Source organism: Symsagittifera roscoffensis, chromosome 1 (genome assembly GCF_963678635.1).
Source record: "Symsagittifera roscoffensis chromosome 1, txSymRosc1.1, whole genome shotgun sequence".
NCBI classification, from domain to species: Eukaryota; Metazoa; Xenacoelomorpha; order Acoela; family Convolutidae; genus Symsagittifera; species Symsagittifera roscoffensis.
In genome coordinates this window covers 81,257,096-81,274,475 of record NC_087062.1, presented here as the reverse complement: position 1 = coordinate 81,274,475, position 17,380 = coordinate 81,257,096, and the positions used below count along the sequence as shown (strand labels likewise).

The 17,380-nt window shown below is 33.5% G+C and overlaps 1 protein-coding gene across 5 annotated transcripts in view; it reads left to right on the top strand.

Moving 5' to 3' along the window:
- Positions 1-3,560: 3,560 nt before the first annotated feature.
- The window catches only part of LOC134850919 (acetylcholine receptor non-alpha chain-like), a 26,520-nt gene continuing 12,700 nt past the window's right edge, over positions 3,561-17,380 (top strand). The window contains exons 1-5 of one of the 5 annotated variants that reach the window (XM_063866762.1): positions 3,561-3,627; positions 5,013-5,638; positions 7,499-7,516; positions 13,190-13,207; positions 15,486-15,629. In XM_063866762.1, coding sequence (XP_063722832.1) covers positions 15,555-15,629 — 75 coding nt within the window. In that variant the 5' untranslated portion in view covers positions 3,561-3,627; positions 5,013-5,638; positions 7,499-7,516; positions 13,190-13,207; positions 15,486-15,554. Of the gene's footprint in view, positions 3,628-4,761; positions 5,639-7,498; positions 7,517-13,189; positions 13,208-15,485; positions 15,630-17,380 lie in introns of those variants that run through there. The other 4 variants (XM_063866745.1, XM_063866753.1, XM_063866726.1 and 1 more) reach the window with 4 other exon arrangements.

The window sequence follows — 17,380 nt, the reverse complement described above, 5'->3', positions numbered from 1 at the left end:
AAGGCAAAAAAATTTTGACTTTCTGTCACATAATCAGCGGCGGATTTGAGATCCTAAAATTATTAGATTTTTTGCCGACTTTTTTAAGGTCGACAAAAAAAATGATTGTCGTAAAATATGTCGTAAAATAGTACCAAAGGGGGACCTTTGGGTGCTGAGGATTTCAAATCCCTGTAGGAGAGAAGCGTGTAAGTTAAACTCATGCCATTCAAAATTAAAAACTGATAAAAAATCTAACGCCATTTTTCATTTTAATTAAGAAACTTGAGATTTGTTCGATTATTGAATTTTCAGATTTCAAAAAATGGTGTAATTCTACTGGTCTTATTTCCCAGAGCAGTCTTATAATTAGTCATTTAGAGAGTTTCAAATTTCAAAAAAAAAAAATGAAGTACACATGCTGTCACACAAAGAACGCGACATAGTTTAATCACTAAATTCAAATTCTTAACGTTTAAACTGAGATATTTACTGATGGTGAAGTTATTACCTGATATATGGCCATTATTAACAGCTATTTGATCACGTTATTTGCTTATGATATGCTAGATTTGGACTTCAGACCATAATCTATCAGTTTCAGCTTATACTGATTAACACGCCCCATATTTGTCAACTCCTTCTAACTTAAACCACAAAATTTTTTTCGTTTTCAATGTTTGACTTTCGCCACTTGAATACCAAAATCCAAACAGATCAGATAAACTGATGTTTGCCGATAGGCCAAAATAGGCACCTGAAAAGAGGCCAGAAAGTGTCATTGTCCTTTCATTATAACGTTACGTTTCGATCCTTTTTTGATGATAACGTAGCGTTCAATCAGTTTTATTCATAAAAAAAGTAACAGTTATTTGTTTCACATAATCCTGAAATTATTTTTTCATTAAATACAACAAGCCTGCTCGTATCAAGTCATGCTTTGATTGTTCCAATTGCCCTTTAACGTCTATGGAGTAGTGATTGATTTTAATGAAATGATGAAATTCTCAAAAAGTAGAAAAAGTTTTCGAAGACAGTAAATATAAAACTAATTTTCAGCTGAAGACGCGTTTATCAAAACTTTCGACTAAGGTTGAGCGTTTACGTTGTTACGTACTATACTTGTTTTTTCATTTATAGTTTCTCTTCACTTGAAATCTAAATCTAAAACGGTGGTCCAGCTTTGAATAGTTATTGTGCAGTCAGTATCTTCCAACATGTAAACTATCCACGCAAAAAATTTCAGTTGAACCAGATTGTTCGTATCAAAATTGAAGTCTTGAACTTTTCAACTGTCTTTTAATGTGTTTAAATGTGTTTTTCCGGATAATATTATGATTCAATTTTTTCCGAAAAAAAAATAAAAGAAAAGAATAAAAATCTTTTTGTAGGAAAACGCTCCGTAAAAACAACGTGAAAGACTTCGCTCGCGTCTACGAATCAATCAATGAACCTCAATCACAACTGAAATGAACAATGAGCTGGATTAACTCGTCGTGTTTGCTATGCGCTGAAAGAAATGTAGAAACTTCTTGCTCTTGATTTACGCCAGATTGGCCAGATTAGCAGTTCTTAAACCCCAATATCTCACGAAAAAAATTTTGATGACTTTTTAAATTTTTTAACTCGCGGCATTATCATTTTTCAGTTGAAATAAAAAAAGAGCTGTTTTCTGCAAGCGCTAAAAGTAGTTGGTGTAAAAACAAGGTTTTGAGTACAATGAAACCAGACTTTTTTGTTAAAAAACTAGACAACTCATATCAGGGCGAGACCTTAAATTCTTCAACTTATTTGAAGTTGATGTATAAAAAATTTTATTTTTGAAAAAAATTATGATTTTTTTTAAAAAAAAGAGAAACTTTTGAACTCTTTCATTGTTTTTTGAGTATACTCAAAGAGAATGTTGAATACAAAATGAGCTATTGGGGTTCTTTTAACAAAATAAGAAAACTGAATAGCTTGTTTCCATTCATTTTGGATTGATTATGAGCCCGATTTCATTGTGGCTTACGCGTAAATAGCGTGAAATGTATCCCGCGTAATAATTTCAAGATGGTCAAAATAAAAATTTTTAAAGCTCGATAACTTCACAAACAAGGATCTCTTGTGGAATATCTTTTTAAAATTGAGCTCAAAATAGTAAGAACTTTCAAAGGGTGAAAAAAATTCATACAAAGTGGCTAATTAAATAAAAACAAACTTCGTTTCAAAAAAATCTGCACTTAACTCAAATATTCCGTCAATTTTTTTAAGACTCGGAACAATAACTTTTTACTTCTTAAAGTGTTTTTCAATTTATCAAAACTATTTGTTGCGAGTTTCTGTTAAAATGAATCCTTGAAATCTTTTTCAGTGCTATTTGATGAACATTTTTTAAAAACTGCAAAATCAATTTTGCTCAATTGGGTGCCAGTTTATAACAAATCATGTCAGTTGTGCCCAAATTTGTTGGATTGATAAAAATATGGAAACTTGTCATATGCCATGAAGGCAAAAAAAAATTTCAGCGTTACTCAGAACTGAACTGAATAAAATTCAGTTCAGATCTGAAACTTCACATGAACAAAAAATTTCTAGTTTATCCTACACAATTACGTATAATTAATTTGTTTATAGTAAAAAAAATTGCTCATCTGCAAAATGTATTGACCCAATTAATGCTGCATTATTAATGTGTTTCAGCAAGTGACGGATTACTTTCATATTTATGCTGTATGTAAATCCCAAACGCGCTCGTGATTTATTCATCGCATCAATTTTTTAGTCCAAGTTGGAAGTAAATGAGATCACATTTTCTGGCATTTATTGATTATTCAACCAATTGATTTCAACTTATTCTGGTAAATCAAACAAATAATTTTTAACTCACAATTCAAAACTATATTTTTGTAACTTTTAGCTGTGATCCAACCCTTGTAAGTACTCAACATTTTTTGATTTTTCTTGCAAACAGCCTCAATTATAATTTTTCTGCGTGAAATCTTGTATCAAATGAGGTTAGGCTAGTATGAAGACCAGACATGGGGATGAAAAGACATTTAGAGTACGCCTTTCTTCCTGACTGGTATCGTTGATATAAAAATGATACTATCTTAAACTCTGTACAATTCTTGAAAAAGTATTCTTTTTAGTATGTTTTTAAACTCTACTTAAGCTTGCATTCAATTCTAATTAGGACTAAAAATTGCTGTGATAGTAATGAAAAATTGCTAATTCATAGATGACGGTTGCTGTTTATGTGCTTTAACAACGCTGATTTTTGCTGAAAGATCAAATCGGGGAATTGATAAACTTAAAGGGTGTCAAAAACGAAAAAAATTGTTGTTGACTTAATTTTGAAAGAAGGAACTGATTTCAAGGTGTAAGTGACAAATGTTTTAACCTGTCATTTCAAACTATTTGCATGTGAAATTGTTATAACTGTTATAACTAACAATTTACCAGCATTGCTCTTGCTTAATAGGAAAAATTACATATATACAGTAGTCAGTTTTGGTTTTACTTTAATCGCGCTGCCCAAATATTTGTTTTGAAGATATCAGAAGTTCAAATTGGCTTCAGTTATTATACCATAAACCATACTACAAATTAACTTGCTAATTTGCTCTCTTCGCTTACAGCTATTAGAGAAATCTGCACACATTTTTTGTTAGTTATGTCATTTTATTGGCACCTGAAAGGATAGGGAGGGGGGTTTGATTAATGGGGATTGGGGATCTTACTGTTTTTAATTCAGTTCGTAGCCAATTTCTGCTGATTGCATCCACATTTTGCTGTTCAATCTGTAATTTCTCTCTGAAACGCATTAGGCCGGCTTTATATATCAATTCCTAGGGAGAACTTGCCAAAATCTTGTAGAAAAAAAAACTTTTTAAAACAAATGATTGATCGTCAAAAAGTTTGACAAAAGCCTTGATAAAGCTTCACCGTCAAAATTTGCCTGTGCTAACTAATCTCTTTTTTCAATTAACCAAACCACCAAAAATAGTTTAGTATAAAATCAAAAGCATTTATTCAATGATCCGAAGAGTCTCAAAATCATAACTGAGTCAGCGAGAAAATGATGTGAAATATAAATATATCATTTTATTTTCACACATTTTCTTTAAGAGATACTCAGACCACATCAGATATCCCATCGATAAAAAAAGAAAAGACGATATAGAAAAACGACATATCAGAAAAATTTTGTGTTGACCTAACATATATTGATGGCCGTTGAAATCGCTAAAGGGGGGTGTCAAATTGGCAGAGACTGACCAAAGTTTTATTTTCTAAATCTGGTATTGGTGAAAACGAAGAAATTATTTTAGGACAGACATTTTAGACATAATTGCATTTTTTCGTGTTTGCCATGAAGTTGTTCAAGCCTTTCATTGGTTTTCTCATTGCAAGTGGTCGCGTATTGTTCGATCAGGCAAAATAGAGATACTTGGATTGTGTATATTATTCTTTAGATTGATTTACGATTGTTTTTTGTTGTTTTCGACATGTATATTGTCGAAATCTTCTCGAATTTAGCTGATACCCAAAAACATGTTAAGGAATCAGATATTCAAATGAAGTAAACGCTCCAGAAATCAAAGTTATTGACTATTTTGATTAAACACAACAAATGCTTTGAAATCTTCTGCTATATTTGAGACGAACTGAATTTTTGTAGGATTTTCTTGGTCTAAAATAGAGCCTTTTTTTTCAAAACAGAAGCCTTTCTGCTGTGTTTTTCAAAAATAAAACGAAGTTTTGGTCCAGGTAGGGATTTTCTTAGTTCAAAATAGAACCGTTTTCATCGTCTAGTATTCGTCTGAAGATTAATTAATCTTAGTGGTTAACAAATTTCAACGGTTTATGCTTTTAATCTTATAAAACTTCAGAGCTACTCAAACACGTTATTAGCATAACCCCTTAAGACTTGAGTTTTATTATGTTTTGACCATTCAATCGACTCGAACGAGATTTTCTTTTCACAAGCAGAAAGTAATTTATGGTTTTAGCCTTGTTATATATACCAACAACACAGCTACAGTGTTTAGATGCTCGAATAATCAACTGACAGCCAGAAGCAAAACAAAATACGATCAAAGAGATATTTTTTGAATATGGATTTCAGAAGACACACATTTATTACCAAGTTTACAACTATCGATTATTAGACGGCGATGCAGCTTGTGTAAACTATAATCTCTATATATTCGCTTAAGCCCCACCCGTTAAAAATCGATAATTATCAGATTCAGACCTAGGGTTTCGATGTACATAATTATGACTTTTACAGCTCTCGTTTTCGAAAGATGCTGGAATTGTCATCTGGCGGATTACTTTTACTGTTTCTCATAAACTTCAAAGCGATTCTGAGTGACCTTTGGCATCATCCTTGGTGCCAAATTTGTAATCAAATTTAACTTCGTTTTCTCGATGATTCAACAAACTTCGATATTAATATTACTTATTTAAAAACAGTATATTTCAATTCTGAATTAACCGGAATTTCCGCGAAGCCAAAAATGGCCAACTTACTGCGAAATTTTCTTGACACTGGGTTCCCATTTCTCATTCTCACCATCAACGTTTTCGACATTCCAGTAGCTTTTGGCATCTCAGTTGGAAATGTCACGAGTTTTTCAGTGTCCAAAATGTCATATGTGCGAGAAAACGACAGGTTAGTTAACTTCATACCTTTTAAAGCAGATTTCTCGATTATCATTAAATTTAAATTTTCTATATAAAAATAAGTTTTTGGATTATGTATTTTTTGCAATAGAAAAAATTAATGCAAGTTGTGAAAGCAATTGCTTGCAAATAAAAAAAATTACAATTGCTCTGAAAATAATTCAGAAAAGCGATCGGTTTTACTAAATTCAAATTGAAGGGCCTGTATTCTGGAAAATTTTTTGAGATATAATTTCAATCAACAAATTAATAGCGTGACCCACGACAAATTTCCAAAAAAATTGAAACTAAATTTTCTCTTCTCGAAAAACGTGATGTTACAATTGAACCAAAGTTTCCAAAGTTACCAAAATCATGACCGAATACAAAGTGCCTCTCTGTTTTCAGTGGCCGGAACAAAAAGTGATAATTTTTCTGGGTTTTAAAAGTATGTCTACGCGTGCCAGTTTTCGTTATGCTTCTTGAGATGGACATCGCCCCAGACTACATTACTCAGATTTTCTTTAAAATTATTACCAAATCTGAATGTGCAAACAAACAAACATTAACATGACTAGTTGGTTGCTGTGAAGGCGAGCCGTTTTTTTTTTGCAAATTGTGGTGTTTTTGGTTATTCTGATATCAGCGAATGTAAACGTTAGTCTAGAAAACAATAAAATTTTATAGTAGAAAAATGTCTACGCAAATTTGACATCGGTTTTCAAAAATTTAGTCAAAACTCAATAAAAATGAAAAATTGTAATTTTCGGATAATTTTTTTGCAGAAGTTTTTTGTTGTTTTTTGAATAATTGTTTAGGAAATATTTTAAGTCTTATTGGCGCATTTTAATCCTGATCACTCAAAATACTCGTTCAAAACCAGACCAAAAATCGTAAACCTCATGACGGTTTTTTTCGAAACTGAAATAATTTTTTGGAAATTTTTAAAATTCGTTGGAATTATGACTGATAATGCTTTTTGACATGACGATACATTACTCGGACCATTCCGTTGATTTTTTGTGAATGATGTTTTGTGAAAAACAAAAATAAAGAAAAAACATTAAAAAATATCCAAATTCAAAGTTCCACGCTTATGTCAATGTTCGGAATAAAAATTACTAAAACACATGCGAAGACATTTCATCACCAATTTAAATGCCGGAACAACAAGTTTTAGTAATCTTCATCAATGTTCAATTTCGAATCCTTTTTCAGTTTCATTCGTTTTTTATTCTCATTAATATTCATTTAACGAAGATTTATTAAAACGTTTTTTTTGTTTTAACGTAAAAATGAATAAATTCTTACGGATCAACCGCACAATCCCTTCCTCTCCAAATCAATTTTGGGGGAAAAATGGTTTTTTTTCAGGAATTTTTTACACAACATACCGAAAATTAAGCAGATGTGGCTTAGTGGTAGGCAGACTGGGAGCATCGGATCGAGTTCTCAAATTTGGGCTGGCACGTTTTTATGCTCATATAATAATCTCTGTAATTTGATTTTGTGTTTGTTATGATCAAAACTATTGAAAACCGAAAACAGTGATGATGCAATACCAAATACAACACGCGATTTTGTCTCTCGGCTTTTATATTTTATCACAGCTAAACCAGCACTGACACAGTACCTACAGAACTTCAAGTAGACTTACAGAACTGTTGTTCTACTGCTGCCTTACTGAAACGGTGCTGGTATGAATGGCAGATCAATCCGGGCTGATCAAATAACTCAAGTTACGCTCCAAGAGTTTTGCTGCCCGCGTCACAAAAAATTGAAGTCCATTGAACTTGCAGAAACTATTTTTAAAATGTAAAACAGTTTACAATGGCCATAATATTTAACGTTTTCAATCTTCAAATTTCAGTATACAGTTTGACGACGTGTAAGTGTTCTTGCTTTTTTTTCCCAAAAAGTTTGCTTCTTTTTGTGCTTTCAATTTCAATTAAGTCTGGTGTTCATTCTCATGACTGCATCACTAATGATCTCAATTTCTCTCAATTGTCATTTTTTGAACTGATGGTTGCGCCATTGAAGACTTTGTAACTGATGAACCTAATTTATTGCGCAAAAATGTTTCTCTTTTCTCATCTGATGCAGATGGGATTATACTGATCTGGATGCTAAATTTGTCGTGACTGTGCTAAAAACATGGCAAGAAATTCATAATGAAGGTTAGGTCTTTTTATTCATTTAACTTTAACATGTTTGATACACGGAAACCTTGAGATATACGTTAGTATTGTCCTTGAGGTATCCTCATATCAAGTCTTTAATTTTTGGATCAATTTTTTGTATGAATTATTTGTTTGCCATTTTATTAGAATCAAAATGATGCTTTTCATCAAGCTTGAACAAATAGTAACATAGTCAAACCTTAAGAAAAGCCTCAAATTGATTTTATAAGCATGAAAAACAAAGAATCGATTAAATAGGATATTGATCCGATATTTTAGGAAATGATACGATTTGACATAAAGGAATTGAAAACGCGGTACTTGGCAGAAAAACAATCATGCCTGGAATGACCACCTCAATTCTTAAAAAAAAATTTTTTTCTTTCCGGGTTTCTTCTATGATGTTCACATTTTTTTTGCTATGACATTTTTTGTAAAAATTGATGACCTCCAGCAGTTTTATTTCTCAAAAAATTTAGCTTGAAAAATAACTTGAAAAATAACTAGCGGTTTTCTCAATAGGGTGGGTTTAAAATCCAAAATTAATTTAACTTGAGCAAAGATATTATGGTGCAATTTCGTGGTGCTCACTTCGATCCTAAAGTCTTACCTCAAAAACGGATCTTTTCAGATGGTGTTTTTGAGCCAACCAAAAATAATGCCAAAACAACCACTAACAAAACTAATTTTAAAAAAAAAGAATCCTTTGGAGCCCAACAAAAAAGAATTCATTCCAAAATTTTGCGCACAATTATGTTTTTTTTAATAACAAATTGATAATTTTCGTTCTCAAACGAAAAAAAAATGAATACTAACTTTTGATTTCGATCCCAGTCTCACTTTGGTATAATTTTACCAGTAGATTAACTAGTAGTAGCAGTTATGGCATGTTTGGATGAGAAAATACAAGCCCAAATTGATCAAATTTTGGGTAATTTTTTGGGCCCGAATTGCACTTTAAAAACACTGCTAAAATTCTAGCTTTGTTCTCGTCTTTTTACTCTCAAAGAACACCCAACTAGAGAAAGCCATATTTGAAAAGTCCGTTTTTTATGTTGTCCAGTGTTTCAAATCAGACATATTTAATCAACATTGTATAAAAAAGTGAGAACAAACGAAATGAATTGAAAATTGAGTAAATTACTTATCCTGGAAAAAAATTTTGCAAAGAAAAAGTTGGGTCTCAAGCTCGCCTGAAAACGAAAGTGGCTCGCAACTGTTGTTTGTAATTGGCAGATTGTTGTTTTGAAAACAATCTACTTGCTACATTTTTTGCAATTCCTTATTGGTTTTTTGTTATTTAGATTTTCGATACGTTTTTTTTTCAACTCAATTTTAGCTGTCGAGATCAGCAGTTTTGAGTTTTTACTTCGTCAGATATTTTGACCTAAAGAGATATTATTTATTTTGACAATAACTGTAAATCAAGTCACTAATATCTAGCACCGAAAACGAAAAAAAGTGAAACCAATTTAAAACTACTTCAAAAATTTTGATTCCCAAAATGGCGCTAAAAACTCCAAAAACTGACTTTACTCGAGTCAACTAAATTTTCACGGCTGAATATAAGTTTAAATAAACTATTATAAACCTGCTTGTTCAAATTATTAGCTCGAAATTAGACCAAAAATCAAAAAAATCAAACCGGTTTTTCTCGACACTTTTCAACAAAATTTTTCAATTAATTTTTTATTGTCGTTTGGATCACGTCTGAAAAAGTTTTAGTATGGTAGATCACTTGTTCCATTCCAATGATTTTTGTTGCACCTGTTTTTGCGTGAAAAGACAAAAAAGAATTGAAACGAAAACACAAACTCGAATAGAAAGCTCCTCCATATTTTTCAAATAGTCGGAACAATAATATTTGTTGTTCTAAGTTGTATCAAAACACTTTAGCGTAAAACTTACTAAAACTTCACACATCAATTGCACAATTAGCCCCAAAATAAATTCAGCTGGAAAAAATATATTTTGATTTTTTTGGAAATCAATTTTTAGGGCACATAATATAATCTGATCAACCAAAAAATTATTTAAACAATGCTTTATACTTTGAATTATTAACAAAGAAATAGCTATACCAGTGGAGGTTTTCCTCAAGCAAAATATTCTGCGCGCTAGCTTAAAACGACTATTTTATGCGGAAACAACTTTCAAGATAATTGCGTGGCTAGGAGGGAAACTCCACGCAAGTCACTTGGGGAATAGAAAAATGTGCGGGAAATGTACGACATTTTAAATTGATGCAAATTTTTAGATGATGCAGAAAAGTTGAAAAAGTCCAGAAAAAAACGCAATTAAATGAAGTATTATTAATTAAACTGAATTCAGGACGAGCAAGAATTTTGTTTTCACTGATTTACCGTCAAATCAGGGAAAACTTTCAAAACATTTGCTTTTCACTTTCAAACACACAGTTAAATTTTATCCGCTTCTTAGACATACATTCTACTCAGTTCATTTAAAATTAGACATATGTGGCGTAGATTTTGCATTAGAGCATACTGAGGAAGCAGCAAGTTTTTAACAGTTCTTCCACTAAGTTTGTTGTGATCGAAACTATCGAAAAACAAAAACAGCAACTGGGATTGTTTTTTCGGGTTATATACCTGTTCTCATACTGAGCTGTTTTTCTACTGCTGCCTTACTGAAACGGTACAGTTGATCGATTAACTCAAACTATGCTCTATGAGTTTTTTCTGCCCGCGTCACAACAAACTTAAATCCAATGAACTTACGAAAACCCCTTAAAATTGCTCAACTTATTAGCTTGAAATTAGACCAAAAATCAAAAAATCAAACTGGTTTTTCTCGACACTTTTCAACAAAATTTTTCATTAATTTTTAGTGTCGTTTGGATCACGACTGAAAAAGTTTTAGTGTGGTAGATCACTTGTTCCATTCCAATGATTTTTTTTGCACCTGGTTTTGTAACTCACACCAAAGTGTTCAACTTAATTTCGTTTTTTCTGAATTAATGGCTGTGCCACATGGCTTATTATTTTTGATGATAGAAGTGCTCTTTTCTAATATATTTTAAAAATGGGTTGGTAAAAGAATTTTTTAAAATCATGTCAAAATGGCGATGCGTGCCTTTGCTTATATGAAATTCAAATCAAAGTTAATTCATTTGAAACCTTATTTCATAATGCTTAATTATATACACGTCCCATTCCCTGGATGATAGGTTGAAATATGAGGGATTTTGCTCTAGGGATATCGACCAATGGGGGTTTCATCCTGGATGGTTTTGTCCTGTGGAATTTTATCCCAAGGGATTAAGTCCTATACCAATTGTTTGCCCATATAGTTATCTCAGCTGTATTTCCTTTAAATTTTTTGTGATCAGAGCCATCGAAATACAAAAACAGCGCCGAAATTATTCTGAATTAAAACTGTGATTGATTTTCGGATTTTATAAGTTCTATCTAATACGGTACTGGCACACTTTTTGAAGAGCTATTTTTGTACTGCTGCCTTACTGAAATGGTACGAATATCCATGGCATCACTGATGATGAGTTTATGCCTGATGAGTGTCTCAAGACTGCATCACTAATGATCTCTAGTTCTCCTTAATTGTCGTTTCATGAACTGATGATTGCGCAATTGACCCGGGTCGAGGTGCTCACTTTATTTTTCCACACTCAAAGTCGAGCACATGTTTGTGCCTGACCAAGAAAGAACAATCGAGAGAGAGATTTTTGTGTATAGCACAATTTCGATACCTCGAGCTCGGTCAAAACATACCTCGATCACGGTTGAAACATACCTCGAGCACGGCCGAAACACGCATCGAGCACGGTCAAAATTACCGATTGTCCCGCCTTAATTCGCAGTCAAAAAGGTTTTTTTCACATATCATTATAATTTTTAACATTTTGACTCAAATTGCAAACAACCTTTCAAAACGATTAAAGATAGTTCATCTCTACAAAGTTTTTATATTGCAAATAACTCTATTCATTGGATTGTGATTCGTAAGCAAAACATGATTTTACCCAAAAAGCATGAACTATTACCTTTAAATTTAGATAACTCATGTTGTTTGAAAGTCAAAATTTACTCAAAACTAACCGAGAACTGTCAAAACATGTCTTGCTTGGGTCGAGCACATTTATGTTGGCCGAAAACGGTCAAAAAATACCGAAAATTGGTCGAGAACGGTTTAAAAATACCGAATTTTGGTCGAAACAGTCAAAACATAGCAATTTTTGGCAATGAGGCCAACATAAAGGGAGGCCGTCTACCCGGGGAATACTTGGCAACTGATGACTTGACGTCATTACGCGTCAATTTTCAGTGCTTGACCCAAAAATAATTGTCTTGAGACGGGGTTTGGGTAGAGCAGAACTTCGAATCAAAAGTAGAGCAGGTTTGAAACAAACTCGAGCACGGCCGAGCACGGCCGACATATAACTCGAGCACGGTCGAAAATACCGATTGTCCGGATCCTCGTCACACTCTTTGGTTTCAATAACCGGATACTCGTCACGATGTCCGGATTTTTGTCACATCTCTTCGGTTCCGATGTCGGGATCTTTGTCAAATCTCTTCGATGCTGACATCCGGATCCTCGTCAGTCGTACCTTTCGCTTTGTACCGCATGTTCATTCTTTTTGCTGCGGATTTTCAAATGTTGTCAGGTTCATTACTATCGAATCAATTGCTCGTTTGTCTTAATCAATTGTTTACCGTCCTAATAAAATCAATATGATGCTCTTTTTGAATTTTGAACATTTAATAACGAATTCAGACTTAGAGAAAAGCCTCAAATTGATTTTTTAAGCCTGATAAACAAAGGCTAAGACAAACAAAAAATGATATAATTTTCAAGGAATTGATACTGTTTGAAGTTGCGTTGCAAAAAAATTAGCATGCAGTGCAAGGTGGAAAAAACCACATCTACCTGGATTGACTTTCTCCAAATATTTCAAAAATTTGTTGTTTGATTTTAAACATATAAATATATGTGATATATTTATGCGCTGCCTGGAGATTTATTCTATGCAATATAGTGAAAGTTAGGATAGAGTGTAGCGTAGATGTAGCATTAGAGCAAGCTGAGAGCGTCGGATTGTGGGAGCGTCAAATTCAATTGTGGGCTAGCATCTTGATTAAGCATAAATATCTCTGTTTTCCAATGTGGTCAAAACTATCGAAACACAAAGACAGAACCAAAGTTAACACTGAATCAACACTGCGATTGATTTTTTGGAATTTATAAGTTCTATCTAATACAGCACTGGCACAGTTTCTGAAGAGCTATTTTCTACTGCTGCTTTACTGAAACAGTACTGCTTTTAATTATTTCTATCAAAGTTTCTGTCAAACAGCTGATATTGGGCATAAAATGTATTAATTTCAAATTTAAAATTTTAGTATGCCGCTTGACGACGTGTAAGTGTCCTCCTCATTTGGAAAAATTCAGCTTCTCTTGGTGCTTTCAATTTCAATTAAGTCTTGTATTCATTCTTATGACTGCATCACTCTTGATCTCATTTTCTCCTCCATTGTCATTTCTTGAACTGATGATTGAGCAATCGAAGACTTGGAAATTAACATTGACTTGATTAAGGACAATTATTATCTTTTTTACCTGAAGATGGGCTTACATTGATTTGGTTGCTGATCTTGTCGCAACTGTCGTGAAAGCGACGCAAAAAATTCATTTTAAATATCGGATATTTTTTCACATTAATTTTTAAAATGGTTGATTTACGAAAACCTTGAAGCGTACTGCTCTAAATCACCACCACCTTGAGGTCTAGAAGTCTTTCAGCTTCCATTATACACTTGATGAGAAAATCGGCTCTCAATTATTCACTAATTTGGATTGCCGTCTTCTGATCTTGGTCACATTTCTTCGGTTCTGATGTCCGGACCCTCGTCACATCTCTTTGGTCCCAACGTTCAGGTACTTGTCACATCTCTTTGGTTCCGAAAACCGGATACTCGTCACATCTCTTCAAATTTGATGTCCGGATACTCGTCACATTTTTTTGGTTCCAATGTCCGGATCATCATTACATCTTTTCGATTCCGATATCCAGATCCTCGTCACATCTTGTCGGTTTTGATGTTCGGATCCTTGTCAAATCTATTTAGTTTCGATGTCCAGAATTTCGTCTCATCTCTTTGGTTTCAATGTCTGGATCCTAGTCACAGTTTTTCGATTGCGATGTCCGTATCTTCGTCAAATCTTTTCAATTCTGAGGTCTGTATCCTCGTCAGACTTATTTTGGGCTTTGTACCGTATGGTCAGTTTTTTTTGCTGCCGAATTTTAATTGATATCAGATCCATGACTATCAAATCAATTGCTCGTTTGTCCGTCCGAATCATCTGTTTCCCAGCTTGATAAAATCAATTTGGAGTTTTTCTTTAAGTTTGAAGCCCGACGTAGTAACCTATTCAAGCCTGAAAATGATTTTTTAAGCCTTACCATCAAAGTTTCGCACAAGCAAATGATATTTTTTGATTTTCCTTGCAAAAGATTGAACAAATGGTGCAAGGCGGAAAAACCACAAGTGCAATGTCTATCTTCAACTTTTTAAAAAAATTCAATTTTTTTCCGACTTTATTCTTCCATTGTGTCAGGTCCTTTTTCCGCTATGACAATTCTTTTCATATTTCTAAAGAAAAAATTGTAGCCAGTAATGGTGACCTTGAGCAATCTTTGTTCTTAAATACTATAGCGTAATAGTTTAGTTTTTTTTCCAACTGAAGCCCGGCTTTGAAGTGAATAATATTTTTTGACCAAATGTCTTGAAACTTCCTTGGAAATTTTGCTTGATTTTTTTGGCATTTTTCATCAAACCGAATTTTTAATGCACGGCAAACTGTTGTCGAACTTCTTGGCCGAAGCATTTTACAAAAAATATATACAGTTTTTTTTTAAGAAAACAGATTTTTCTAGGTTAAAGAGCTACTCGAGTTTAAAGGTAAAAAATACGTTTGAAGATGAGTTTTTGCTCAAAGGTCAAGATCAATTCAAAGTTTTCAGAAGTTTCCGATATATTTGTTAAATTCTGTCGAGTGAGGATTTTCTTGGAGGGGGGGTTGGATTTTCGAAAAAAAAATCAAAAAATTTGACAAAATTTGTCCCACACAATTAAGAATAGCGTATTTTGACACAATTTTCTCAGCAGTTTTTTCACAAATTGTGTATATTAGCGCTAAAGGCAGCTTTTTGGATTGTTGACTGACAATGGATGTGGTAATCTAGTAAGAAAAATAGGGGCTCTTTTTCATTCCCCCTCACCTGCAACTTTTTACAAGTAAACTGATTGCTCACTTTGTCCGATTATTATTTTAAAATAACATGCAGACTAAATAGTCAATGACAAACATATTTGGTCTTCATAATCAACCTTGTACAATCAATGGTTTTACCACAAAAATGATGCTTGTGTGAGGTGGGGGGGGGGGTTTGGTAGCGAGAGAGCAAAAGCTCCTAAATGGGAGGTTTTATGGGCCGCCAGGGGTTAAATCCGCGAGAAAAGAAAGCGCACAAGCTACAACGCCCTCCCCCCCCCCCCACCCCAACACATACGCACCCTCCCCCACCCACCCTCCGAAATGCTCGTCTGAAAATTATTTGTGTATGTTTTCATGTGTCATTTAACCACTGTGTCACCTACCCCAATCGATCTAATGTGTGTTTTGTTGCGTGTGTAGTCTGACGACGTGGACCTCAAATAAGGACACGCCCATCCGTCGACTGACACAAAGACCTTCTCTGGCTCTATGACCCCAATGTGCGGCCAGTGCTCAACTTCACGGAGGCACTCAAACCTCACTCACTACTTCCTACTCCAACAGGTTTCTTTCTTCGCTCGTATTACTTTTTTCCTTTTTTTGTTAATTTCCGTTGTTTTTTGTCTTTTTCCTTTTTTCCTTATTTTTTTGTTTTTTTTTTCTTTTTTCTTTGTTTTTCTCCGTTTTTTTCTTATTTTCCGTTTTTTGTTATTTTCTTTTTTTTTATTTTCCGTTCTTTTTTGTTATTTTCGTCATGAATTTTTTTTGGAAGCAAAAGAAAACATTCGCTTTCTTATTATCCATTTTCTTAAATTTTCTTATCCAATTTCTTAAAATTGTTCCACTCAGAGGCGGATCTACAATTTTCTCGAGGGGTGGGGCAGATTTTCAAAAAAATCTCAAAAAAATTTGACGACATTTTTTTATGCCGACCAAATTGATTTCTGAAATCTCCTAAATCACTATAAAGACCCCATTTTGACTAAATTTTCTGCGCCTTAGGCAAAATTTTAAAAAAACGGCCAAAAAGGCGTTTTTAGCTACCTTTTGGAAAATTTATTAACAAAAAAAATATCGCGTTTTTTCGGCGCGCGCTCCCCCACAAAGCTAGTATATATTGGTGTGTAGCTCACATGAATCATAAATAGTTTTTCTCTTACTTTTTTTTGCAAAAATTGAATAAACCGAACCAAAATAAGGGTAATCAGTTGCTGAGCAAGTTTCGAGCAATATTTCACGTAAAATGATATATCATGCAAATTGATATGTCATCAAAGTAGCAAGTGATATATTTTGCATGAGGACCGACATTTATCAGACAGACCTTTTACCAGAAAAATAACAACACGGTCTTTTTACCAGAGTGAATAAAAAAATTTGATTGAGAGACGTTGAGACGCCGTTTAGTCTGGTTAAAGACAAATTATTTCATAGTTTTTCAGCGAAATTTTTTCTGGTTTTGACAAATTCTATTTCAAATGACTCTAATTTTGATTTGTCTGAAATAAATTATTTTGTTGTGGTTTGGTGAAAAGTCGGTCTGGTCAAAAAACCAAGCCCCATTTTGCAGACATTGCATACAGCAAAGTATTAAATAGACCAAATAGCATGTCCCAAATCATTTAGGAACCATTTATAAGACTGTTGAAATCTCCGCTTTAAAATACATCGCGCATTAACCATTCTAAATTGGCCAAATCAGCCATCATAATTTACAAAGAATATCCAAAAAACATCCGGAAAACAACTTCACTAGGGCATACATCACACCTTTTTCAAAATGTAGAGCAAAAATTAAATTTCTATACCGTTCGCTTAAATCAAGCTGTAATAGTTGAGCTAAAAGTGACCGCCGCAACGTGTTGCAATTTTAACCAACGTGTTGCGAGAACGTAGCACTCTATATAAAAATCAGAGCAGTAATGCGCCGCGCGCACGGCGATGCGCGCTTAACAGTGGTCTTTAACCGAAAGTCGGCTAAAGTGGAATCAGCTAATTCAACGACGTCTTGTCATATTATTACGTAATTATAAAGTAATTTCGGATATTTGACATAGCGGAAGTTTGCCTTAGACCCACAACTGAATTACTTTTTAAATTTGAGCTCAAGACAACAATACCCTTTGGTTGTTACGAAAGTTGTTTCAACAAAAAGAGTTACAGTTGAGAAATAGAAATTGGCCAAGATAAAAAAACACGCTGAAAACAATAATTGCGTCACTTTCTTTGAAAGTCGGCGCAATAATTGTTCCGACTATTGAAGAACGCGGAGCGAAATGTTTCATAATACTCAAATCCTTGTAAATTAATAGGAC